The sequence below is a fragment of the Taudactylus pleione genome, unplaced genomic scaffold (genome assembly GCF_031769625.1).
Source record: "Taudactylus pleione unplaced genomic scaffold, aTauple2 ptg000433l, whole genome shotgun sequence".
Classification (NCBI taxonomy): Eukaryota; Metazoa; Chordata; class Amphibia; order Anura; family Myobatrachidae; genus Taudactylus; species Taudactylus pleione.
The window spans coordinates 2,575,506-2,602,536 of record NW_028284835.1 but is presented as its reverse complement, the minus strand read 5'-3'; the positions used below and the strand labels follow the sequence as shown (position 1 = coordinate 2,602,536).

The 27,031-nt window shown below is 47.5% G+C and overlaps 1 protein-coding gene across 1 annotated transcript; it reads right to left on the bottom strand.

Annotated features, from left to right (window-relative positions):
• CNIH1 (cornichon family member 1) lies at positions 1-25,423 on the bottom strand. Its single transcript, XM_088447523.1, has 5 exons — positions 25,236-25,423; positions 21,197-21,265; positions 17,583-17,695; positions 2,908-3,051; positions 1-1,894 (listed from the first exon to the last, which is right to left on the bottom strand). Exons 1-5 carry the CDS (start codon positions 25,314-25,316, stop codon positions 1,867-1,869), a joined length of 435 nt encoding a protein of 144 aa, XP_088303649.1. The 5' UTR covers positions 25,317-25,423; the 3' UTR covers positions 1-1,866.
• Between the last annotated feature and the right edge of the window lie 1,608 nt (positions 25,424-27,031).

The window sequence follows — 27,031 nt, the reverse complement described above, 5'->3', positions numbered from 1 at the left end:
TCTGAACATACCCACCAGAAGAGGCAGCGCATCCCAAATGACACGGAAAGGGATATTTTTATACTTGTTAAACCCTTTTCTCTGCACCCACTGGCAGACACAGAGCACGGCTGCCTCACACGGATTTCCCTATTAAGGTTTAATAAAGTTAAATGTTTCTGTCTCAAGTTTATTCTCTCTCTGTGGTGGATTTGTCCTGTAGGGCTTGGTTACAAAAATCGTTCTCTGCAGTATATGTATATATAAAATAGAATCAGCATAAAGGGTTTGTATGAAGTCAGAAGTCCTTATGGAGACACGAAAGGCGAGGCTTTATTCTTTATTCCTGTGATTGACAGGCAGGGAGTGTTTGGGAGAGGTAACGGGGAGTGTGTTAAAAACGCAGGCGTGCCTCGAATGTATCTGTGGGCATCACAGCCTGCATATGCGATTCCGTACCCAGGAAACGGCGGTACAGCATCTCAGATGCTGCGCCCATTCCAAGTGACCATAGATTCACCCAGATAGTGGATGTTTGCATGATCTGCAACCAATACTGTATGTGTCCGGAGTTGCGGACAGCTGCGATGGCTCCTGTGGGCTTCTCGGTACAAGTCCCGGCGGCTGTTCCATTATCATGATTTTATAAATCCTCAGCTGCGGCAATATTAGCGTACAATCCTGAATGAGGCCCATCATACTGTGCCCCCCGCACAATGGATTCAGAGAATAGGATTTAACGTAAACATAATAATGCGGCATAAGATCACATCTAGCACAGAAAAACTACATTATAGGAAGCAGTCTGGTGAGGATGTCATCTCCTGCCTTTTATTGGTATTTTATATTGCGTTGTTGTATTCTTCAGATCTAGAATAAAGGCATTTGGGGTGCTTGGAATTGAATACATGGAAATGTGAGCCATGCACAGCGTGTTCTATATAAAGAAGATTATACAAAACAGTAACCAGAATGTATTCAAATAGAAGAACAGATGGAATTTTATCCTGTGTGACAGATGTAACGTGATGAAATGTCAGCAGACGGGGTATGGAGTCAGCGCTGAGTGCTTATTGGTTGGTTATATAAATACGCTTATATATAAATTACACTTGTTTTCTTATATTCACACGCAAAAGGGTAAAACTTCCTTAGGAATTTGCTACACTGGAAAATAACTGAAATTACAAAAAGGGTCCTCAGCAGCGACGTACGGAAGCATTAAATGCCGGTAAGTTCTAATTGTCATGGGTGTGAACTACCCTGCATGGGGGCTTGTTATCCAGCCCCAGAGACCCCGTCATCGAGAACTGCAGCCTCACAAGTCCATCTGCAAAAGGCTCATTTTGAATCAAAAAGGACAGAGAGAGAGAGAGAGAATATTTTCCCAGGATTGTTATTACACATCAAACCTTGTGGTCTCATAAAAAAAAAACAGGGGGATTCTACAGAGCGCTAAACATATACTCCGAAAGACAGATTTCATGGGTTGAGCATTTAAATGAAACCGGTACGATCTATAGCAGTTTATATAAACGGTGCTGCAAGATGTTTCGCAAAAGCAAAAATATAACGGTAAATATACTGAAGAAATAGCAGAAAATAACATTTTTGTTTTGCAGAAACAGCTGCAGAGTGAAAGGACGATAAATATACACAAAGTTTCCCAGTCTTCACAAAAGAGGAGGAAAAACAAAAAATTCTTCCTGCAGACACAAAAACGGGTCTCTGCATTAAAAAAATTGGAGAAGCCACGTTTCCCCCTCTAGTACATGGAGCCTTGGGGACCTCCTTGTCTGTTGCGGCAGTATCTTGTAGGATCAAATGCTTGGTGTGTGTATACTTTGCATGCAATTAACTGGAACCTGCATCTTCAGTGACATCTCCTTACGAGCTCACCAGCACAAAGATCATGCTACAAGGAAAGAAAGGCGAGACGTTACAGGATTATACAAAAGGCCGCACTACTGGCATTATTAGGGCTATTACAGTATAACAGGAAAGAACAAGATTCCCAGGGGACGGGAGAGAACGATTTTCATTGTCCCCAAACTGTCGCCAGTGATGTCATTGCGCTTTCATTCCAAGAGGAAATCCAAAATGACTGCTGGGGATGGGTATACATCCCCCATAACAACTATTTATGGTCATCAGTGTGATTAATAAAAAATAATGCAGTCCAAGAACGACGATGGGGATCGGTGGAAAGTACAGGGGTCTATTTACGAAGCAGTGTTAGGAGACAGAGTGAAAAGTGATAAGAAAGTGATAAGGTGCCAGGCAATCAGCTCCCAACTGTCATCTCACAGGCTGTGTTTGAAAAATGACAGTTGGGAGCTGATTGGCTGGCACCTTATCACTTTCTTATCACTTTTCACTCTGTCTTCTAACACTGCTTAGTAAATAGACTCCATAATCTCCATCAACCTGTCTTCCAATAGTTATAGGTCATCCACATTTGAAAAACGTGAGTCCCCTCATTAAATTAATGAGACATCTTAGCAGCTATTGCCTGCTGATCTCATTATCCTGGCACTACATATGCCTAGTCACCCCTATAACTGCACTTGGGGCAGCACCCACATTTGAACGATGAGAGAACCTAAATGCCAGATTTCCCCCATCTTGTCTTAAGTAAGTAGACAAAAAAGGGGACCCCTCATTCAATGCAGAGGGCCTGCTAGTTAGAAAATAAAATGATTATGCCCCATTGGCCAATCCCATTATTCCTGCACATTGTAAGAGTTTAACTCTAAACGGTGATGATGAGAATTTGCTATGAAGAGCACGTACATGCTGGATGCAGCTTTTCTGCTATATTGGAGATGTGGATTCTAACCCTGAACCGAGAGCCGCAATGCATTCTAATGATTCAGTATTACTGTAGGGGCAGGGGCAATATTACACACGGCCTAGAGCAGCACGTACCCGTAAAGATAGTAGAAAAATGACAGCAGGTAAAAAGCTAGTTTGCACCATCCTTCCTTTTGACAATATGCCAGGATATCTGCGTTCATAATGGTTGTGGGGTCATAAAGTCCAGGTCCGCTCATTACAGGTCTGCTCATATACCTGGAAACCAGAAAACATCATTAATGGGACGTCATATGGAAACATTCACACAAAGTAACCAAATTGTTTTCTTTCTTTTAGTAACAATCTATGTATAGTTGCTTAACATTCAGTTTGTGAACCTGTCATGTTGGTTATACATAAATCCTTCTGACAATCCTTAGACGGCACCAGGTGCATAACACGTTTCCAGTCACACAGACACTTAGCCCTGATCACTACATTACATTCTGAGAAGGTATCTGATTGGTTAAGTATTTGCTTTAAGTTGCCCCCTCACTTCAAACACTAAACGGGTGTTTTCAGGGGGGGATGTCCCACAAATTTTCCTTAATAAATATGTCACAAGACCATCCATCACAGAGACCCTCATGTGTTAACGCAGGATTCAGCTACAGCAAACAGACCGGAGTACAGCTAGTGGGCAGACATAGGAGACCATCTTTCTCTCCACCTATGTAATACTTGCATATAACCTTTTATATTGTTGGTTCTATGTTCCCAGCAGAATGTATAGTATCTATCCTACATCATCAGACCAATGCTGACAGTGTTGCTCTCTCCCAGAATCCTTTATGACTAACATGCGGGAAAGTCTGGTGCACTCATCACTTTCTCCTCACCAACTCTTCCTGTTCCCTCTTCTCCTCCCTTCAGCTATCCGACATCAAAGCACACTCCTGAGACAATGCATGAAATAGGGGAATGGTCTCAAAAATAAAAGCAGTACTGGGAGCCCAGGGCCATATACGTTAACCCAAGGTTACCTTTGTCAGTATAACATCTGGAGTCTCATCCAGAACTAAAATTACCCCGTTACATCTTCACAGCTAGGTTTTTCTTTAAGAAGCTGATTGGCGAGACGTTCTGCGCCTCGGGCGTATGACCCTCTCGCCTGGGACTGTGAATGGAGAAGCAGCTCCTGGCATCGGGTTCGTCAGTGCACGTATGCGCACAATGAGGACCGCTATCCGGATCTTGAGACCCTCCCCCCTGTGCCTATAGAGGGAAATCATCTCGCACCAAGTGCTAGGTGATTAAGTTACCTTGTTGTACATTATTGCAAACCTCGCTAGGGAGCCCTCTATATTAACCTTTGGCTCTCTATAGTGACTATCACATGTACCTACCACTAGGATTCGAAATTTTAATATATTCTCATTTACACCTGACTGGTACAACAATTTTCTGATTGGTAATCCACGTCAACTATATAGAACCGAGTCTAGAAGACTCTCTATATCAGGGGTATTCAACGTGCGGGAAACCAGTTACGGTGGAAGTCCAAATCCGACTTGTAGTTCCACAGAGGCTGTAGGGCCACATGTTGAGTACCAGATATATACCTATATGCTCTATTTCACATGTTATATTTTGTCATGGCTTTTCTTCCTTTTGGTGACGGCATAATTAATGTAGCACACGACTTCCTTTATGTCTGCTTGGATCCCTCGTGAATCAGACACTGGGGACATTCCCTAGCATACTACAGCAGAATCTCTACCGATGCCATTTCTTAGCCAGTGGTCAGTCATCTACACTCCCAATAATGATATCATCGCCAACATGAAGTCCCAGCACGGGCAGCCAGGAGTTGAGTGATGACACAGAAACTGACTAAGAAAGTAACTGGAGGGGAGTCCCAGGGGAGGGAGCCATATTACTAACACCAGAAGTTAGCAGCACAATTAAAACAGTCAAATAATTCTTATTTTATTGAAAAAGCACCCAAAATAAACAAGATTACTTTTTAATAAGTGTATAACGAATTATAGCAATTACAGACCTTTGTTCAGTGCTGCCTATGACTATTTACCCACACACCAGTACTGGTTAAAACTGTATATACTGTACTACCCACACTTATTCCACTGCCACCTACTGCCATGGGCAAAAGTTTTGAGAATGACCCAAGTATTGGTTTTCAGAAATTCTGCTGCTTCAGTTTTTATGATGGCAATTTGCATATACTCCAGAATGTCATGAAGAGTGATCAGATGAATTGCAGTTAATTGAAAGTCCCTCTTTGCCATGACAATGAACTTAATCCCAAAAACAAAATTTCCACTGCATTTCAGCCCTGCCACAAAAGGACCAGCTGACATCATGTCCGCGATTCTCTCGTTAACACAAGTGAGAGTGTGTACAAGGCTGGAGATCACTCTGTCATGCTGAATGAGTTAGAATAACAGACTAGAAGCTTTAAGAGGAGGGTGGAGCTTGAAATCATTGTTCTATGTTATCCATGGTAACCTGCAAGGAAACATGTGCAGTCATTATTGCTTTGCACAAAAAGGGCTTCCAGGCAAGGAGATTGCTGCTAGTAAGATTGCACCTAAATCAGCCATTTATCAGATCAAGAACTTCAAGAAGAGAGGTTCAATAGTTGTGAAGAAGGCTTCAGGGCGCCCAAGAACATACAGCAAGCTCCAGGACTGTCTCCTGAAGTTGATTCAGCTGTGGGATCGGGGCACCACCAGTGTAGAGCTTGCTCAGGAATTGCAGCCGCAGGCAGGTGTGAGTGCATCTTCACACCCAGTGAGACGAAGACTTTTGGAGGATGGCCTGGTGTCAAGAAGAGCAGCAAAGAAGCCACTTCTCTCCAGGAAAGACATCAGGGACAGACTGATATTCTGCAAAAAAGGTACAGGGATTGGACTGCTGAGGACTGGGGTAAAGTTATTTTCTCTGATGAATCCCGTTTCAGATTGTTTGGGGCATCCGGAAAAACACTTGTCCGGAGAAGGAAGGGTGAGCGTTAACATTAGTCCTGTGTCATGCCAACAGTAAAGCATCCTGAGACCATTCATGTGTGGGGTTGCTTCTCAGTCAAGGGAGTTGGCTCACTAACAATTTTGCCTAAGAACACAGCCATGAATAAAGAATGGTACCAAAACATCCTCCAAGAGCAACTTCTCCCAACCATCCAAGAACAGTTTGGTGATGAACAATGCCTTTTCCAGCATGATGGAGCACCTTGCCATAATGCAAAAGTGATAACTAAGTGGCTCCGGGAACAAAACATTGAAATTTTGGGTCCATGGCCAGGAAACTCCCCAGACCTTAATCCCATTGAGAACTTGTGGTCAATCCTCTATAGACAGATGGACAAACAAAAACCCACAAATTCTGACAAACTCCAAGCATTGATTAGGCAAGAATGGGCGGCCATCAATCACAATGTGGCCCAGAAGTTGAGTGACAGCATGCCACCGCGAATTGCAGAGGTCTTGAAAAAGAAGGGTCAACACTGCAAATATTGACTCTCTGCATAAACTTAATGTAATTGTCAATTAAAGCCTCTGACACTTATGAAATGCTTGCAATTTTACTTCAGTATACCAAAGTAACATCTGACAAAAAGGTCTAAGAACGGAATCGGTATGAAATACCACCGGCCGCATGGCCGGCGGTTCGATTCCCGGCAGCGCCTGGCCGACGAAAGCAGAGTTCCCGGCAGCAGAAGCCCGACAGCGCTGGAAACCCCGATAGTCGATAGGTAAGTGTTGACTTACCTAACCCCTTCACCCTATCCCTCCTTAGGGGTGCCTAACCCTAACCTCCCCCCCCCCCCCCAAGTGCCTAACCCTAATCCCCCCCCCCAAGTGCCTAACACTAACCCCCCCCTTCCCCGCTGCCTAAACCTAAGTCCCCCAAGGGGGTGCCTAACCCTAACCCCTCCCTCCCCCTAGCCTAGCCCTAACCCTCCCGGGGGGGTGCCTAACCCTAAGTCCCCCCTGGTGCCCTAATCCTAACCCTCCCGCCTCCGCGGCTGTCCGCTCGCGGCGCCCGGCGTCGGGGAAAACCTACCCTACTCCCACCTATACTACTCACACTAATGCACCCTCACACCTTCCCTACTCCCACCTATACTACCCACACTAATACACCCTCACCTCAACCCTACTCCCACCTATACTACCCACATTAATACACCCTCATACCTACCCTACTCCCACCTATACTACTCACACTAATACACCCTCACACCTACCCTACTCCCACCTATACTACTCACACTAATACACCCTCACACCTACCCTACTCCCACCTATACTACTCACACTAATACACCCTCACACCTACCATACTCCCAGCTATACTACTCACACTAATACACCCTCATACCTACCCTACTCCCAGCTATACTACTCACACTAATACACCCTCATACCTACCCTACTCCCACCTATACTACTCACACTAATACACCCTCACACCTTCCCTACTCCCACCTATCCTGGGGGTGGAGACTCTGCAGTGTGTGCTGTCTGAGCTGTGAGGAGGTTGTGTGGAGGAGAGCTCTAGCTGCTGCAGGTGTGTCCCGTGTCTGCAGGGAGACTCCCTGCTGGCTTCCCCAGGGGGATGGATCCTCCTGGGGGAGAGTGCTCCCGACGTTCAGCCCGTGGCTCGGGCTCTAAAGCAAAAGCCAAAGCAAAGACTCGTGGTGTCCGGATAACTAGTGCGGCAGGCCAGTCCGGATCATCAGGAAGCAGCATGAGTGACAGTGGAGGCAATATCATCAGCCCGGCTTCTGTGCAGTTGGAACCACAGCTTGTTCCCCCTATATCTGAGGGTGCTCCCCTATGTGATGGAACAAAGGGTCGAGCAGTGCTGGAAGCTACCTACCCTGTCGGTGTGGCCCCAGTGAAGAAACTGGAGCCACAGTCGGATTCCCACAAACTCTCCCTGGGTGCTCCCCTGTGTGATGTAACACAGGGTGGAGTGACAGCAGCTACTGTCTGCCCAGGGGGTAGTGAAGTATGTGGGGGGGTGAGGCCCCTTGATGCCTTGGAGAATGTTCCTGGATCCCCTGGTGATACTGGGATGAAGAGGAAGATGAGGAGGAGGAGGAATCATTTGATAGCTTCTCTATTGAGGAATTACAAAGAGAGGCAAAGCGTATACAGACCAGAATTAATGATAAGAAGAAAAAAAGAAATACCTGCTATAAATGGGAGAAACCAGTGTTAAAAGAATTGAAACCCTTTCTGTAACTCTGGGAAGGGTTAAAAATAAATTGCAAGAAAAGCACTTGGAAAAAAAGGAAAAGCAGATGCAAGCAGCAGTGAAAGGGTTACCAGATCATGCAAAGGTCCAATCAAGGCCGACACCCATGGAGACAGGTGTTATCAGTGTACCTGGTGATTGCAGCAGCAGCACCCCACAGCCTGTTTCTGCAACTGAAACAAACCTACCAGCTGATGTCCAGGCAGAAGTATGCAGCTGGAGGCAGCAGCAGTAACGGAGTCTAATACAGCTGATGACCAGGCAGAGAGTATGCAGCTGGAGGCAGCAGCAGTAACGGAGTCTAATACAGCTGATGACCAGGCAGAGAGTATGCAGCTGGAGGCAGCAGCAGTAACGGAGTCTAATACAGCTGATGACCAGGCAGAGAGTATGCAGCTGGAGGCAGCAGCAGTAGCTGAGTGTAATACAGCTGATGACCAGGCAGAGAGTATGCAGCTGGAGGCAGCAGCAGTAGCTGAGTGTAATACAGCTGATGACCAGGCAGAGAGTATGCAGCTGGAGGCAGCAGCAGTAGCTGAGTGTAATACAGCTGATGACCAGGCAGAGAGTATGCAGCTGGAGGCAGCAGCAGTAACAGAGTCTAATACAGCTGATGACCAGGCAGAGAGTATGCAGCTGGAGGCAGCAGCAGTAGCTGAGTGTAATACAGCTGATGACCAGGCAGAGAGTATACAGCTGGAGGCAGCAGCAGTAACTGAGTCCAAATACAGCTGATGTCCAGGCAGAGAGTGCAGAGAGTATACAGCTGGAGGCAGCAGCAGTAGCTGAGTGTAATACAGCTGATGACCAGGCAGAGAGTATGCAGCTGGAGGCAGCAGCAGTAGCTGAGTGTAATACAGCTGATGACCAGGCAGAGAGTATGCAGCTGGAGGCAGCAGCAGTAGCTGAGTGTTATACAGCTGATGTCCAGGCAGAGAGTATACAGCTGGAGGCAGCAGCAGTAGCTGAGTGTAATACAGCTGATGTCCAGGCAGAGAGTATGCAGCTGGAGGCAGCAGCAGTAGCTGAGTGTAATACAGCTGATGACCAGGCAGAGAGTATACAGCTGGAGGCAACAGCAGTAGCTGAGTGTAATACAGCTGATGACCAGGCAGAGAGTATGCAGCTGGAGGCAGCAGCAGTAGCTGAGTGTAATACAGCTGATGTCCAGGCAGAGAGTATGCAGCTGGAGGCAGCAGCAGTAGCTGAGTGTAATACAGCTGATGACCAGGCAGAGAGTATGCAGCTGGGGGCAGCAGCAGTAGCTGAGTGTTATACAGCTGATGACCAGGCAGAGAGTATACAGCTGGAGGCAGCAGCAGTAGCTGAGTGTAATACAGCTGATGACCAGGCAGAGAGTATGCAGCTGGGGGCAGCAGCAGTAGCTGAGTGTTATACAGCTGATGACCAGGCAGAGAGTGCAGAGAGTATACAGCTGGAGGCAGCAGCAGTAACTGAGTCCAAATACAGCTGATGTCCAGGCAGAGAGTATACAGCTGGAGGCAGCAGCAGTAGCTGAGTGTAATACAGCTGATGACCAGGCAGAGAGTGCAGAGAGTATGCAGCTGGAGGCAGCAGCAGTAGCTGAGTGTAATACAGCTGATGACCAGGCAGAGTGTATGCAGCTGGAGGCAGCAGCAGTAGCTGAGTCTAATACAGCTGAAGATGCAGTAAATATGGAGGATAAAGTTATGACAGAGGTGGTGGTGGTTCTGGTGCTGTGATTGCTGATTCCCAGGAGAAGTCCGTGGCAGGGGACACAGTGGAGATGTCTTGCGAGCCTGAGGTGGAGGATGTTGTGGAAAAGGTCGCTTTCGGTGAGCCGGCTGTCCTGCAGGTGAGTAACAGTGTGCCGGGTGCTGGGGGTAAGGCAGGTAAGAAGTGGCCGGTGACGGCTGAGCCTGACATGAACTATTTCCACCTGTAGTGATGGCAGATGGCGGAGCCAGGAACACAGAGGGCGCGGTGTCCAGGCTCAAATGGAGGTTGTTATGGCGGAATTAAGGCTTGAGGAAGCTTTATAGAAAAGTAGCACTGAGGGGGGATCTCCAGGTGAATCTGCAGTGGCAGGTGAATTACCTGTTACTGGGGAGGCTCTGGGGATTGTACCCGGAGACGTGCAGGGCGAGAAGGTTATAGGTACAAGGAGGTTTCCGCGTGGTAGTTGTTTAGGAGGGCGCATAAAGGAAAGACAATTTGCACAAGGAATGCCTGCATTAGAAAAGACTGGGCTGCCGAAGGAGCAGATTAAAGTAATAGAAACTGTTTATGGAGATAAAATGCTTGTACCAGCCAGGGCTGCAGAGGCAGCTAAAATAATTTGTGATGATGTAAGAAGGAGAGAGGGTGGGGGGAGTGTGGTAACAAACGTATCGGACAAACAGACTGTTCCTGGAAGTATATCGTATGCTAAAATGGTGACAAGATCTAATGCTTTCAATATGAATGTGAATAATGCTGGTCCACAAATGCCGGGTGCAGCAGGCCAGGTTGGAAAAAAAAAAGAGAAATTTAATCCGGTGGGCAGGAGAGGGGGAAGTTCCTACAAGAGAGACTTTCTTAAAAATGATCTTTGGTCTGGGGTTTAAACCCTCAGATTTATATGCTTGCATACACCCAGTCAAATCTGCAGAATTTGATTTGAGTTTTTTATCCTACCAGGGACTACAAGTGTTCTGGACAAAATGGCAGGCATGTAAAATGTCAAAACCATATGATATGTACAGAGTAAATTTGGTTACAAAGCATGATAAAGTGAAGGTGCATATTCTAGTGAGGAATGAGTCCATTCCTGTACAAGATATTGCGTACTGGTTGTCCAGATACAGTCTGACCTAAGCAAATGTGGATATACGATGGGGATATGGGGGGGGGGGAGCTTGGAAGGCCCTGGTAAAACTGCGTCATTCTGACAGAGAATTCATCCATGTACCGTCTGCTGCGTACATTGGTAGGGATCGAGTACAATGCTTCTACCAGGGTCAACCAAGAACCTGCTTTAAGTGCTGGGATTTCAGGCATCTGAGCAGCGAATGTAACGTGATAAAATGTTCATTGTGTAATACGATTGGCCATGTATCAAGAGAATGTGGGGTGGTCAAATGTAATTTATGCGGGGAAGAAGGCCACCCGTATAGCAGGTGTCCTCGGGCCAGCCATAATAGTGGGCAGGAGCTTAGGTAAGAACCAAGAAGGGAGGAGGAGGTGGTAAGACAAAAAGAACCACTAGGTGTAGATGAACATGTAAAGCAGGTGCAAGGGAAACAGGTAGAGGAGGCACCTTTTCAGGAGGTAAGGAGAGGAAATAAGAAAAAGAGGAAAGGTGAAGTTGTGCTAAGCAACAAATTTGATGTATTTTCCTCTGATGAGGAGGAAGTAATGAGGAGTGGGGGTGAATTGATTTTGGTAACAGGGAAGGATAAGAAGCAAGGACAGTGACAAAGAAAGTTAATAAAATTGGAGGGGGGGAGGAAAGGAATAAAAGGAGGAGAAAGAGATCAGATCAGGAGGAAGGTGATGGGGAGGGATTAGAGTGTGACCCTGCTGGAACTCAGCTGGAATAGGAAAATATGTGCAGTTTAGGGAGTGTGGTGGAGGAAGTGATGGTGATAGAGACCCAGGGTATGGAAGAGGATAGGGTGGCTCAAGGTGTGTCCCAAGGCTCCTGTGTAGGGCCGAGTCAGGTACAGGTACCTGGTACTGAGCACCAGGTTATCAAGTTTGTACCCAAACCTCCTGATCCTGGGCCTTCTCGTACGGGGAAGAAGGTCCCTGTAGATTGTCAGGGAGTGAGGGAAGAAGGGGTAGTGACAGTTGTCGCTATGGAAGAGAAGGCTGGCCCGAGTAGGGTTAGCTTGTAGTTTTGTGGTGGATTTGGTGCTGGGAATTGTGCAAGGTAAAAGTAAGCAAGGTCTTGCATTTAATAATCTATACATCATGGATCCCCAACCCATACGATGTGCCACGATTAATGTGGCTTCCGAAGTTTCTGAACGTGCTCGTATAATGGCCTTTGATTTTTTTCAACATGGTTGAGGTTGATTTTTTGTTTTTGCAGGAGACTAGGATTAGTAAATTGGATCTCCTCCACAAAGCGAAGCATGAGTGGAGGAGGGGTCCTTCTTACTGGTCTCTTGCAGCCGAGCCATACGGTGGGGTGGCAGTGCTTTTTACTGACATGGTAACTGTGTACAAGGTTATAGAGTTGCAAGCAGATAGATTTATGATTTTGGATATCAACATGAAGGGACAGGACCTTAGGTTAATTAATATTTATGGTACTCAGTCACAGTGGGATAGGAAATGTCTCTTCATGGAGATAAAACCTTTTCTTTTTAAGGCCCAGCAAGTTGATTTTAATACAATAATTAGGCCAAAAGATAGGGGAGGTTCAAAGAAAACTCTGGGCTATGACTCCAATTTTTTAGTTAGCATGATTAGACAGGCGGGTCTGGTAGATGTGCATATTCGGCATTTCCCAGACCTCACAGGTTTCACCTTTTTTAGTGGTAGTCATAGATCTAGAATAGATACGTTTTTTGTTAAGGAATCTTCAAAGACCTCATCTTTAGGGGTGAGGATAGTGGAGTTTTCCGACCACGCTTTTCGCTCAGTGACTTTGAATGCCTCAGAAACCCCTCAGAAAGGGTGGGGCCTGTGGCGATTGAACTCAGAGCTTCTGGAACAAGAGAGCGTTAGACAGTCCTTTAGGGTCTTCTTTCAATCTCAGGAGACACTTTTGGAGGCGGGTTGGAATAGATCTGAGTGGTGGGAGGTGATTAAAAAGAGAATCCGGAAGTTTTTCCGTGGGTCTATTGCTAAAAAAAACTTGTTAAGACGTAACATCTACCATAGCCTGAGAAAGAAATTGGATCTCTTGATCTCTGAGGAGGGAGATAGTGGGGAAATCTCCCGGGTGAAGGCTCGGATGAAGGAGTTTCAGTACAACCGACTGGCATCCTTAGTTCTGGAGAGGGATTATGGAACATACCACTCGCCAGATCCCTACCAGAGCTGTAGGAGGTCAGTTGATGCCAAAGAGATCAGGGGACTGAAGGATGGACAGGGTGTTCTTCATATTGATAAGAAGGGCATTCTGGAAGTGATTGAGTCCTATTATTCAGATCTTTTATCTGAGCATTCACTCATCAGGGAGAGGATGGAGGAATTTCTGAGGACGACACCAGGTTTGGGTTCTCAGGTTGTTTCTTCTGAATCTTTGGAGAGTGATATAACGGCAGAGGAAGTTAAGATAGCGATAGAGGGGTTAAACTCCAAAAAATCTCCAGGACCGGATGGTTTAACATCTGAATTCTAAAAGACCTTTTCAGACCTCTTAATTCCTCGCCTTGTGGAAGTATTTAATGAGAGCCTGGATGAGGGAGTCCTCCCTCCTTCCATGAGGTTATCTGCCCTTATACTACTGTCTAAAGGAAAGGATCCGTCCCGTATTGAGAACTGGCGCCCCATAGCCCTTCTTAATACAGACAGGAAGATTTTGGCAAAGGTACTGTTCAATAGGCTATCGGAATTTTCTGAGCTGTTGCTTTCCCCCTCTCAGCACTGTACGGTGAAGGGTCGTAGCACCTTTAGTGCTGTCCTAGGTGTCCGGGAGGTCATTGAGCAGTGCAGGGCTGAGAAGTGTGGAAAGTATTTACTGGCATTGGATCAATCTAAGGCTTGTGATCGGGTAAACCATGAGTACCTTTGGGCCCTACTGAAAAGGTATGGTCTTCCAGAGCGGGTGGTGAATTGGCTGCAGGCTATTTATCGTCAGGCCGAGAGCTTCCCACTTGTAAATGGTTGGGTGGGTCCCACTTTTGGGGTAGGCTCTGGTGTTCGTCAGGGATGCCCCCTGAGCCCCCTCCTATATCTTTTTGGGATTGACCCCTTTGTCAGAAGGGTAGAGCACGAACTGTGGGTGGGGTGCAGCTGAGCTCAGAGTTTCCGCTAAAGGTGGTGGCCTACGCAGATGATGTCACGGTGGTTCTCTCCTCACGGATAGAGGCCCGTGATGTGGAACATCTTATCTGTGAATACTTTGAAGCCTCGTGCTCCAGGGTAAACCGTGAAAAGTGTGAAGTTTTCTGGATGGGGAGGAGGGTGATGAATTTTGCCTTCCGGACAGCTTCCCTCGGGCCAGTCAGCAGATTAAAATTCTAGGCATAACATTTGACCATGGTGACTATGCCTCCCTAAACTGGGATAAGAAGCTGGAAGATGCTACCAAGAAGGTAGAGAGCTGGAAGAGATGGAAATTATCTCTGAGGGAAAGGGTTGACTTGTGTAAGACTTACTTGATTCAGATTTTTTTATATGTCAGTTATGTGTGTTTTTTGCCTCAATCTATGTGATCCAGATTGAATTCCTTGTTTTTCCTTCTGTTGTGGGGAAACGGGGTCAATATTGTCAGGAGAAACATCACCTACAGACCGAGGAAAGACGGAGGTTTAAATATGGTAAACCCCGTTGTCTTTTTTGTAACAGCCTTTTTAAAATTTAGTCTTGGGAGTTTGATTTTAGATGCTCCCCCTCGGTGGGTAGAGGGATTTAGATTCTGGATGTTCCCCTTCCTCAGGTTGTGGCTAGAGGGTGGCCAGGTGAAAAGCTTTCGGATTCGGTGTGGTTACCTCCCGATCTACGTCATCCAGAGTTTGAAGGTGATGAGGCGTTTTGGCATGGTGGTGAGTGAAGTCAAAAACTTCTCTAGAAGGGAGTTGGAGAGAAGAATTTTGCAGACTCACTTCCATGACCAGCTGTCCCTGAGGGACTGTCCGAGTGATGTCGCTTCGGCCGGGTTAGCTGTTAAATTCACAGAGGATACCGCAGAAGTTTAGAGACATTGCTTGGCTCTCTTTTCACGGAAGACTTTATGTTGGGGAGAATCTCAGGTGGAAGTGTGTCAATGATCGTGGTTGCCCACGGGAGGAGTGTCCAGGGGTGGTGGAGACGATGGACCACTTTCTGCTTGAGTGTCCCTTTAATGTAAAGGTTTATGAGGAGGTGTCAAAAGCCATTGGTATTCCGTGCCTTTCGGGGCTTAGTTACCCTGAGTGGGTTTATGGGGTAGTCAGAAGATACGGTGGATTTAATTTAGTCACGATTTATTTAGTTAGTTTAGCAGTTAGATTTCACACGTGGAGCGCACGGTGTCAGGTGTCCATAAGGAAAAAGGTCCTCCCCTATAGGAATGTGGTGGGTTTGATTCTTCAAGAGGTGAGAAGGATGATGGATCTGGATAGGGAGGGGTTGGATGCTGTCGGCTGGTCTCGTCGGTGGGGCCAGTTGAAACCCCCTTGAGTGGGTGGCAAACAGTCTCTCTGAAATCCAGCTTTGGGTTTTCTTTTCTCTTTTTTCACTCCCTTGTAGATGTTTTTTTGAAGTATTTTGTTTTATTTATGGAAAGGTTTGCATACATCTGCCTGTAGGTGTTGGTGATGGGTAATATAGTTTAGGGTTTGATGTATGATTTAGATAGTTTCCTTTTACTTGAGGTGGTTTCTAAATCCTTGCTTAGTTTTCCCTTGCAGGTGGTGGATTGTATATAGGTAGTAGGGTAGATAAGTGTTTGTATTAGGTTAGGAAAAGTATAATATGAAGTAATATTATGGGTTTTTTTTTTGCCTTTTTTATTAAGTTTTTGATTTTATGTAATTATTTATTTACATTTTATGTATTTATTATTATTATACTTGTTGCAAGTTTTAATAAAACGAAGCATGACCTATACTACTCACACTAATACACCCTCACACCTACCCTACTCCCACCTATACTACTCACACTAATACACCCTCACACCTACCCTACTCCCACCTATACTACACACTAATACACCCTCACACCTACCCTACTCCCACCTATACTACCCACACTAATACACCCACACACCTACCCTACTCCCACCTACCCTACTCCCACTAATACACCCTCACACCTACCCTGCTCCCACTAATACACCCTCACACTTACCCTACTCCCACCTATACTACCCACACTAATGCACCCCACACCTACCCTACTCCCACCTATACTACTCACACTAATACACCCTCACACCTACCCTACTCCCACCTATACTACACACTAATACACTCCACACCTACCCTACTCCCACCTATACTACCCACACTAATGCACCCCACACCTACCCTACTCCCACCTATACTACCCACACTAATACACCCTCGCACCTACCCTACTCCCACTAATACACCTACCCTACTCCCACCTATACTACACACTAATACACCCTCACACCTACCCTACTCCCACCTATACTACCCACACTAATGCACTCCACACCTACCCTACTCCCACCTATACTACCCACACACCTACCCTACTCCCACCTATACTACCCACACTAATGCACTCCACACCTACCCTACTCCCACCTATACTACCCACACTAATACACCCTCACACCTACCCTACTCCCACTAATACACCCATACACCTACCCTACTCCTACCTATACTACTCACACTAATACACCCTCACACCTATCATACTCACACTAATACACCCTCACACTTACCCTACTGCCACCTATACTGATCAGCTCCACCTCTGGGGGCTGACAGCAGGCGCAGAGAAATCTTACTGAACACATGCATTGGTTGGTGACTCTCATTAATCATCTCTGCCAACGGGCAAATGACTAAAAGCAGATCATTACTTCAGTGTAATACAGGCGCTTTTCAGAACTTATCTTTATCAAAGAGAGGCATCCAGGCGTTGTGTGCAGTGTTTTTCAGTGAGGCTGTAAAACTCCAGCACATGATAATGAAGTCTGCGTAATGAATGTACTGCATGTCCATCGCAGATAATCCCGTTGCCTATCAATCCAATATTGCCGCCGCACATGAACTGTTTTTCTGTGTTACTTACCACTGTGTGATAAGTGTATATAATGTGTATGACATAAGCAAACTGGTAGGCATTATAGACATTATTGAGACATCTCCACTGTGTGACATACATGTATGCAATAACACATCACGTTAGGAGATATGGTAACGGCTACAAGGTATGAATAATTATATATGTAACTGGCGGTTGATGTAAGTGCTGCAGTATTTTATATAGGTATCGGGAGAGATTTGCAAACATTTGAATATCGCTACAAAAGACTGGCAATACTTTAGGATTATGTATCACCAGGATAGAGGTTTATGATTTAAGTGGTATTCTCAGAGAAAATTACCTCTCTCACCAGGATACCACTATCTATGTTAGGGAATTGTGTCTGATCATGATAGGATCAAATAAAAGTTAAGGTTTAAATAGTTAAGAGTCGTCTTTTTCTGCATTGTTTGGCGATTACACATTGCTGTCAGCGCTGGACAGCGAATAGGTGCGAATTACAGAAGGGGAAAATTACTCTAGGGGAGCGATAATGAGTTTAATGGCGGCAGCTACCCTTACACAGACAGCGTATTAGAGGGGGAACCAGTAGTAATGGGTGACAAAGATGGACACGAAATAAGAGCTTTCGGATGACGACAGAGAAACGTTACCTCCAAATATGGTAAGCCAGAAGCGGCATGTTCAAACTGAGCGTGAGCCACTCCGCAGCGCACAGGAACATGACACAGAAGAAGGCGTGGATGAGGTACTCCGGGAGCACGAGCTGCAAGAGAACACACACACACATGATCACTTACACACACGTGTCCATGCACTCAGAATATATTCCTGACCTCCCCATCTAAGGTCTCCGGCATGTACAGCGTCCCCTGTAGACACACAGTGCCTGATTCTGAGCCGCACACTATGCCGATGTTGGACGTAGTGGAGCGATTTTTTTTTTGCGTCTGAGTCGCACCTCGTATGGGCCTTGATTGCGCTCGTATAGAGTCGAAGTTGCGATTTGAGACGCGCGCACGCAGAAATGTACTGAAAATGTGCTGGGCGTTCCTGGGCGGGGCCAGGGAGGTGGCTATCCAGACGCGCGGAGATGTACGGAGACGTACACAGATGGAAGATCTGCGCCTACTATAAGGTTGGTGCAAGTTTGGATGGTAGCGCCTGAAGACACAGAAAGCACGATTGTATCGCCTGGGGACGTTAAACGCGGGCGTCTCAGTCCTTGCACACTCATACACATGGATGTACATCAGTCATTGGGCTTGTAGCGGTATTAGCATAAAATCGCAGACGTCTGACTGGCAAAAGTCGCGCACACAGTCGCCCTTGGGTCTGACTCAGAATCAGGCCCTGCAGCATCATACCAAATTCTATGTAGAAATCAGCAGCACAGTCTACCGAATTCCTCGTGTCGCCAGTGACCATTATAGATGTATTTAACTGGAATTTTATATAGGCTCCCATTTGCTGACCTGACCGTCCCCAATCCCTACCGACCTTTAATATGGAAACAAAAGTATGACTATGTAAAAAAACAATTTTATTTCCAAATATAAAGTCAGTACCCTTACCTCCAATACAGAGGCCAGATTGACAGGGGTGAGGGTCACAGGCACCAAACATACTCTGGATAGAAATATAGGATACACTTTGTAATATTAGATATGGGAAACATAGAGAGGTCACAGGTTCTGTTTAAGACACAGCGGCCAAGGAAGGAATCTCAATGCTCTCATTTCAGGTCAACTCTATCAGCATTTATTCTGCATAGAAAAAAGGGACTGAAAAAAAAAAAAATCACATGAACAGCGAGTTACACCCTTAACCGATAGCGCCTAATCCGTAGCAGTGGCACCGGATAAACACTCTCTACAGCTGCAGCAGAACGCTGGGAACTACAGACGAGCTGCAGATTGGAAGAGCCAGCTCAGAGCGCACAGATGGAAAACGTTTCAGCCACACGCACATCTATGAGAGGGCTGAATAATAATGAAATAACAGCGCATGTTCCATTGCTGCAACCAGCTGGGCTACGAGCGATTATTCACTTAATCTGCAGCTGGATCGGGAGCACGTACAATAATACAGGCTGCCTACCCCAGGCAGGAGCTAATCCGTGCACATTCCTGTGTTAATATCGCACTTTCCATGCATATTAATAGCCTCGCAGTGAATAGAAAGATGTCACAGTAAATGTAGACATTTGTTTTACCACGAGTGTGAGAATGAAGAGACTTTTGGGAGAAGTAAAACTGTGAAATGCCTTCTTAATAATCTGATGCTTTAGCTTCTGATAGAAACAAACTCGTGCTCTGCCCAATACAGTGACTGCGGATACCAGGGAGCAGCGCTGCGGACTCCTAGCACAGTTGGAACGTTGGACCTGATTCAGACCCGGTCGCTGGATGCGGCCGCTCGCTTTCTGCGTATGCAAATTCGGCGAAGTGACGGCATGGCAGGCGATCGCACGGCAAGGCATAAGCGCGCCCACTATGTCTTGGCGAGCGATCACTTTATGTATGTAGACGCCCATTAGCATGTCTTGAGACGCCCACTAGCGCACGTCATCTCCAGGAAGTGTCTGTTAACATTGGTACATCGAGAACCATCGGAAGCGAACGCAGTGCTTGTGGTAGATGCTACCCTACCGCAAGCACTGCGAGTAGTTCAAGTTAAATTACACCTGCTGCCGCGTCAAATGACGCACCTTTGCTAATTATGGACGCCCATTAAACTCCGTTTCGACGGTCAGACACGCCTGCGTTTGCAGCACCACTCCCCCGTTCACAAGCACCTTCCCCTGTTACCACCCACAAACGGCATAATCTGCCACTCAAAGTAGCGGCCAGTCTGTGTGCTACGAGCGCTCGAATCCCCATCGCATAGCCTGGCTTGCGCACGCGCATTGCGAATTATACGCATGCGCAGATGGGCGAATATCAGTTGCATCAGGCCCACATGGGGCTCTGCCAGTTCTGTTACATGGAAACGGCAAATGTTGTTCTTTAACATTAAATAGCTGCATAGGGGTGACGGGGGGGAAGGTTGAGGAGGATGATTAGATCTTAATGTTTCAGTGATCCCTCTGCGACCACAAGTGAGGATTAGAGATCATTTAAGATTGGATTTAGCAGAAACTTGGCATTGTCGGTTTAACTCGGCCAGTTTGTAACCACTAATGAAACACTAATCAGGTACAGTGGACACAAATTACCCCAGAAGGCATTAAACAGTCACTCGCTATAAGTCAACAAGCAAAAATAAAAGTTCTTTCATATGAGAGGTGAAACCGATTTTGCGAAAATTCCGTGGATGGAGATGGAACGGGCATTCCAGAGAATAGGGATAGGGGGAGGGGGAGATGGAGGGGGGGACAGGGGGTCATACAAACTGATGCTCCTAAAAATAAATGTAGCAATTGAACAGTAAACTGAATGTACACACCTTGAGTGCAATTTTCACTCTTTTAAGCTTTTTCAGCTTTTCAAATGTCTTTTGTTTGCGACAAAGTAAAAAGCAGATTGAAAGAACGTTAGTGTGACAGCTGGTGATAGCACAGGAGATAAAGTACCACACATCTCATCTTACAGGCAGGAAGCAGACACAGATGCAGTCACTGAAAGGCACTGTCCCACTTTACAGGCAGCTGTCCTCCTAGCGGATTACATAGGCGACTGCTTCAGTGGAACACAATAGTTGGATCTCCCCTACATCAAATGGAAACCTAACCGTGTGGATGATAATGCCCCATATATACATATATTTTTGGCATCAGTAACAGATGCTGGTAGGAGAGTTACTCTAAAAGGTGCGTAACACTCTAGACCAGGCCTGGCCAACCAGTGGCTCTCCAGCTGCGATTAGGGAATGCTAAAACTCTGGCAAGGCATGCTGGGACTTGTAGATTCACAACAGCTGGCGAGCCAGAGGTTGGCCAGGCCTGCTCCAGACGATATTTTCCCCGCGGGTCGTACATCACGTCTTCAGATCCTGCCTACAGCAGGCAAGATCTGCCAATCTCGTTAACAAGAATCAGGTGGTTGGTCAGATTGGACGGTTTCTGCAAGATATCGGGGAGTTCAAGGGAAATCGCTGACTACATCGCATCTTCTGCGAGTCGTCTGGTGTGTAAGCACCTCTAGGTAACCGAACTGCCCCATCCATGGAAACTACGATGCAGGTGCCAATGACCGCAACATACACAGACAAGACCTAAGGAGAGTACTCTGGCAAATGAGCATTAATGATCCCATGTAAAACTTACCGGGTTGAGAGTGTTACACTGGTCTATAGGATTTTTGTAGTCTGTTTTCAATTCATCAAATGCAATTATCTGAAAGCAAAGAAAATAATTAAAGCACACATGAAATTGTGAGTATCATCTAGAGAAGTGTTACAGTAGAGATTAGGAATCCAGTGTTGGCAGCTTCCTGCCGCTGTTTATAAAAGCTGCATTTAAAGAATACGACCTAAAAGTTCTCTCTCCGGAACTGTAATTGTTAGGTGGAGACTTGTCTATCGAGAGTAAATTGATCAAGGCCCTGTCAGGCTCACTGGGGCTGACGGAGAGAGTGAGTGGCACGCCAGCTTATCTCCCGTATATTTACTCCCTGCACACGCTCAGGAACAAGCGTGCATTACTGTGTATAGGCAGACTCACGCTCGGTCACACAGCGGCAGCTCATGCAGACCAGGGAGCCGGCTCACATGTACCTGTGAGGAGGGGTCTCTTTTGCACCTGCTACAGGGCAGTTGTGAAGTAAACAAGGTGTGTGTGTGTGTGTGTGTGTGTGTGTGTGTGTGTGTGTGTGTGTGTGTGTGTGTGTGTGTGTGTGTGTGTGTGTGTGTGTGTGCATAGGCTAGTTTTCCATGCACTTTCACAGGAGTCATTTACGCCCATTTTCCACCAGCCCCACTGGGTGCAGCAATATGCCCACTAGGGAGAAAGGTTGTAAACAAGCAGCACGGTACCAGTGTGTGCACGCCGACTGCGGTAACACTGTGCGGGTATCAGACCTCTTTAATAGCAGAAGACACACAAAAGTGAACACAGACTAAAAGCACCATGGCCTTGGAAAGTACAGGTACAATACTCTGCAGCCTATGTACACTATCACTAGCATCTGGGCGTGGACTCACAATAAATCGGACTTTTCCTTGATGTAACCACACAATGGACCCTGGACTACAATCATCGTGTGTCGTAACAACTGGAGTGATCGCTGCTCAATTAGATCCAGGACAGAAATCAAAAGCAATGAGAATTAAATACATAAATTCTAAAGCTAATAGTCACCAACTATTGTATTATTATTATTTTAAAGCAATAGTTTGTTTTAAGAAGATACTGTTGTGTGTGGCTGCCAGGCAACAGGACCCCAACCCAGGCAATGAGTTGTACAAGCCCCCATTCTCATGTACAGAGGGTATACATTCAACCCAATCTGTCTACAAGTGCCAAAATAAACCCCCTCTATCTCAACTACAAGAGACCTCATATAATCAGTTTATGGCTAGATTGGTACCGGCTTGTAATGTATAATATACTCCCTTTGAGTACCATTACTGTTTCCAAAAGAGCAGGGTTATTCGGTGGCACTACAGCTATTGTGGAACTGCACATCCCAGCATGCCCTGCACAAGTGTTGCTATTAGGGCATGCTAAATCTGTGGCAGGGCAGGCTGGAATGTGTAGTTCCATAACAGCTGGAGGGCTGCATGTTGAATACCCCTGCAAGGGAGACTCCACTGATTATTTTTCAATTTACATACTAAAAAAAAAAAAAAAACTGGCAGAGTTCTATCTCCTCCGCGCCAGACCACCCCCCACAAATACAGATTGGTGGGGAAAGGAGCAGGGTCACTAGGGAGGTAGGTCGCACTGACCACATACAGTGGTTATAAAAAGTTTTCACTCGTTTCATATTTGCCGAATTTTAATTTTCTCACATCAGGAAACCAAAAGTGCAGCAACCGGGATTTCTTACCGATGAGCAACACAAAATACTCTATAAAGCACAATTATAACAAAAAAAAAAAAAACTCTGAAGCTTTTTCTTAAATAGTTAGAAATACAAAACTGCCTAAATTGTAGTTAAAATGGATACTAACATTTTATTAAACATGTGACCTGGCAGAAACACAGTGAGAACACGTCAGTATACATTGATTGCGATTTTGGTGGATACTTTACAGAAGACAGGTGCATGAAGCCATCACCATGGATACACAGTATTTCTTTCAAACTCAGTCCCGCACTTTGCGGTCAATACACGTAGGGCTGAGTGACGCAATATACCGCTGCACCGGCACAGAAACACCATTAACGGAACATCGTCTGGCCCCCATCACGCAGATTTTTGTACCCAGCCCTGTGTCACTGCTAACAAAAATCTGCAAGCCTTGGGCTACTGTAAAGCCGCGTAGACACTGGACGATATTTTTGAACAATATATCGTTCATATCGTCCAGTGTGTATGCACTCACCGACGAACATTGCGCGCTCCAGCGGGTCGTTAAGGAGATCCCCAGTCGTCTGTACATGCAGCCCAACCTGGGGATATCGTTATAAATTCCATGCAGTCCATCCCTCCCCCCCCTGTCGTTGCCGACATCGGCAAGTGTGTATGCACTCACCGATGCCGGCACCCTGGCCCATCGCGTCCAATATCGGCGAATACACACATTGTCCAGTATGTATGCGCCCTTAGTGCCATATATGTGCAGATTTTTGGTTAATAGCAGTGATAAGCAATTTGGTCACTTATTACAGCATTTAGGAAAAGGACAATTTAAGACGCACCAACATGACACCCCCAAAGATGACAGCCGACATTGTGGAACTGGCAAACGTGTAAAAAAACGCAGTTATAACGATCACATATATGAGCAGATAGCGAATACTAAGTTTTCATATAAGGGTTCGTTACATTATAGGGGCAAATTCAATTAGCCACGGGACTTACCGTGGCCTTTTCGTTCCCGGTTCAAGAGCCCCGGAGCTATTTAATTACTGACCGCGGTAAACCCTGAAGGGTGCACTTACTGCGGATATCGGTTTGCACCTCAGGAGGGTGAGAACAGAAATCGGTGTTCGGTGCAACTTCAGAGTCACCGCAGACTTCATGAAGGCAGTAATGGCATAGCTCCACGCATTTAACCTAAAACGCCATGCTGCGCATTAGACACGAGCCTGCCACGAGATATAATTTAATAGATGGGAACTAAACCTGGGGGGTAAAAACATGTGGCTAACTGAATTCCCCCCCCCCATATTCTGCATTCCATGATACAATCTTATGGTGCATACACACGGTCAGATTTTTCCTTCAGATATGAACGATAACGATTTAAAAATCGTTCAGTCGTTCATATCTGAAGGAAAATCTGACATGCCTGAACGATGGACGATCTACAATGCGCGTTCCCGTTTGTCAGATAACGATATCTGACATCTGATGTGTTTGCAGTCAGACTTGGACGATTCCATTCATTTTAATGCAGTCAAAAATCGTTCAATCGTTCAAAACTTTGGTAAAATCGTTCATCTGACAAGTCTGACAAATCTGACCGTGTGTATGCTCCATAACACTGCGCAGAAAGCGGACGCACACGGTAGTGGCATTATACGGATCCTATGTATACTATTTCCAGTACATGGATTTATCACGATTCCCTTCCCTGCGTTTTCCGATGCGGCGCTGCTCCAGGGCAGGCAGGTGTAGGGCGCCATCGGAAGCCAATGGTTAGCAGCCATCAACGTTGCCGATCCGATGAAAAGGCTTTTTCCATTCGATGCCAGGACTGAGATGGATGCCGCCATCGCGTGTTTCTTTTCCGATACCTGCAGATGTCACTCTCGCAGGAAGGAGAGACGCCATCTGTGTACAGCAGTTATACATTGCATATGTGTGCCACCCAGCGTGCCACCCTGCCATCCATGGTACAACCACAGCATATAATGATCTATATACTATCAGTAAAGGACAATGGGTATTATGTGTATACACCTTACCCTATGCCCGAGGCTCTTTCAGAAGCACAGGGTCTGTCACCACCACCCCCCCACTGTCCCCATCTCTGCGGGACAGACCCGAATTTGAGTGCCCCCGGATGGGGCGGGGCTTATGCTGTCCCAGCTTCACATGGTGGAAGAAGACTGGAAAGTGTTGTGGAACTACAAGACCCAGCATGCCGTGCTGAGGCTGCCGGGCACCGAGGAGACAGCGGGCAGCCCGGGGGGTGAGGGGAGGGGGGGAGATGGGCTCTCCAGTCTCCGCACCCGCCCGGCTACTAGTACTTACGTGCCAGATGGCGAAGAAGATGAGTGCCGCGGTGAGCAGCAGGGCCAGCATGTAGCAGAAGGCCGCGAACGTGAACGCCATGTCCAGTCCGGGAGCCCAGGAGGAGGAGAGCGGCCGGCGCGGGGGGTGCTGGGAGAAATCATTCACCGGGAGCTCAGCCCCGCGGGAGCGCGCACGTCGCCGCCAGAGGGAGGGAGACTGAGCCGAGAGCGCGCACGACGCAGCCAGAGGGAGGGAGACTGAGCCGGGAGCGCGCACGTCGCAGCCAGAGGGAGGGAGACTGAGCCGGGAGCGCGCACATAGCAGCCAGAGGGAGACTGAGCCGGGAGCGCGCACGTAGCTGCCAGAGGGAGAGAGACTGAGCCGAGAGCGCGCGCATAGCTGCCAGAGGAAAAAAGATTGAGCCGGGAGCGCGCACGACGCAACCAGAGGGAGAGAGACTGAGCCGGGAGCGCGCACGTAGCAGCCAGAGGGGGAGAGACTGAGCCGGGAGCGCGCACGTCGCAGCCAGAGGGGGAGAGACTGAGCCGAGCGTGCACGACGCAGCCAGAGGGGGAGAGACTGAGCCGGGAGCGGGCACGACGCAGCCAGAGGGGAAGAGACTGAGTCGGGAGCGCGCACGCCGCAACCAGAGGGGGAAAGACTGAGCCGAGAGCGCGCACGTAGCAGCCAGAGGGGGAGAGATTGAGCCGGGAGCGCGCACGTCGCAGCCAGAGGGGGAGAGACTGAGCCGGAAGCGCGCACGACGCAGCCAGAAGGATAGATACTGAGCCGGGAGCGCGCACGTAGCTGCCAGAGGGAAAAAGACTGAGCCGGGAGCGCGGACGTAGCTGCCAGAGGGAGAGAGACTGAGCCGGGAGCGCGCGCATAGCTGCCAGAGGAAAAAAGATTGAGCCGGGAGCGCGCACGACGCAACCAGAGGAAGAGAGACTGAGCCGGGAGCGCGCACGTAGCAGCCAGAGGGGGAGAGACTGAGCCGGGAGCGCGCACATCGCAGCCAGAGGGGGAGAGACTGAGCCGGGAGCGCGCACATCGCAGCCAGAGGGGGAGAGACTGAGCCGGGAGCAGGCACGACGCAGCCAGAGGGGGAGAGACTGAGCCGGGAGCGGGCACGACGCAGCCAGAGGGGGAGAGACTGAGCCGGGACCGGGCACGACGCAGCCAGAGGGAGAGAGACTGAGCCGAGAGCGGGCACGACCCAGCCAGAGGGAGAGAGACTGAGCCGGGAGCGCCCACGACGCAGCCAGAGGGGAAGAGACTGAGTCGGGAGCGCGCACGCCGCAACCAGAGGGGGAAAGACTGAGCCGAGAGCGCGCACGACGCGGGCTGCGGAGCTAACTGGCCCACTAAGGTTGTAAGCGCCTGAGTGAAACAAGCCCAGGGCGGCTCCTGTACCGGTGCTGTAACCGTAATAGGCCGCGCCAACGACAAACACTGCCGGCAGAGGCCCTCCGCGCCACCCTCCCCCTCCGCTAAAGGTACTTTACACGTAGTACACTGTAGCCGGAGAGGAAAGTCGCTTTCAGACATGATGGTATAAAGTATGTGACCCCTCTCACCAATTGTTTAAAAAGGCGAGAGACCACCCTGCAGCACCGCAAGGGCTTTAGCAGAAAGAACAGGGACAGTAATAAGGCTGACATGTAAAGTACAGGCAGCAGCGTTAGCACAGTCACATACAATGCAAAGAAACTCAATTCCTGCACTAACCAGCGCTGATAAATCAACTACACAGACAGAGAGTCTGGTAGGACACAGCCCTGCATACACAGACCTGACCACAGCGGAGGAGAGGT

Excerpts from the sequence above, each read along its gene's own strand:
- CNIH1 (XM_088447523.1), bottom strand. The coding sequence starts at position 25,316 with ATGGCGTTCACGTTCGCGGCCTTCTGCTACATGCTGGCCCTGCTGCTC. Across the intron at positions 21,266-25,235 it reads TCTTCTTCGCCATCTGGCAC|ATAATTGCATTTGATGAATT; the intron begins GTAAGTACTAGT and ends CTTTGCTTTCAG. Across the intron at positions 3,052-17,582 it reads CTGGCTTACCATATTTGGAG|GTATATGAGCAGACCTGTAA; the intron begins GTAACGTTTCTC and ends TCTGGTTTCCAG.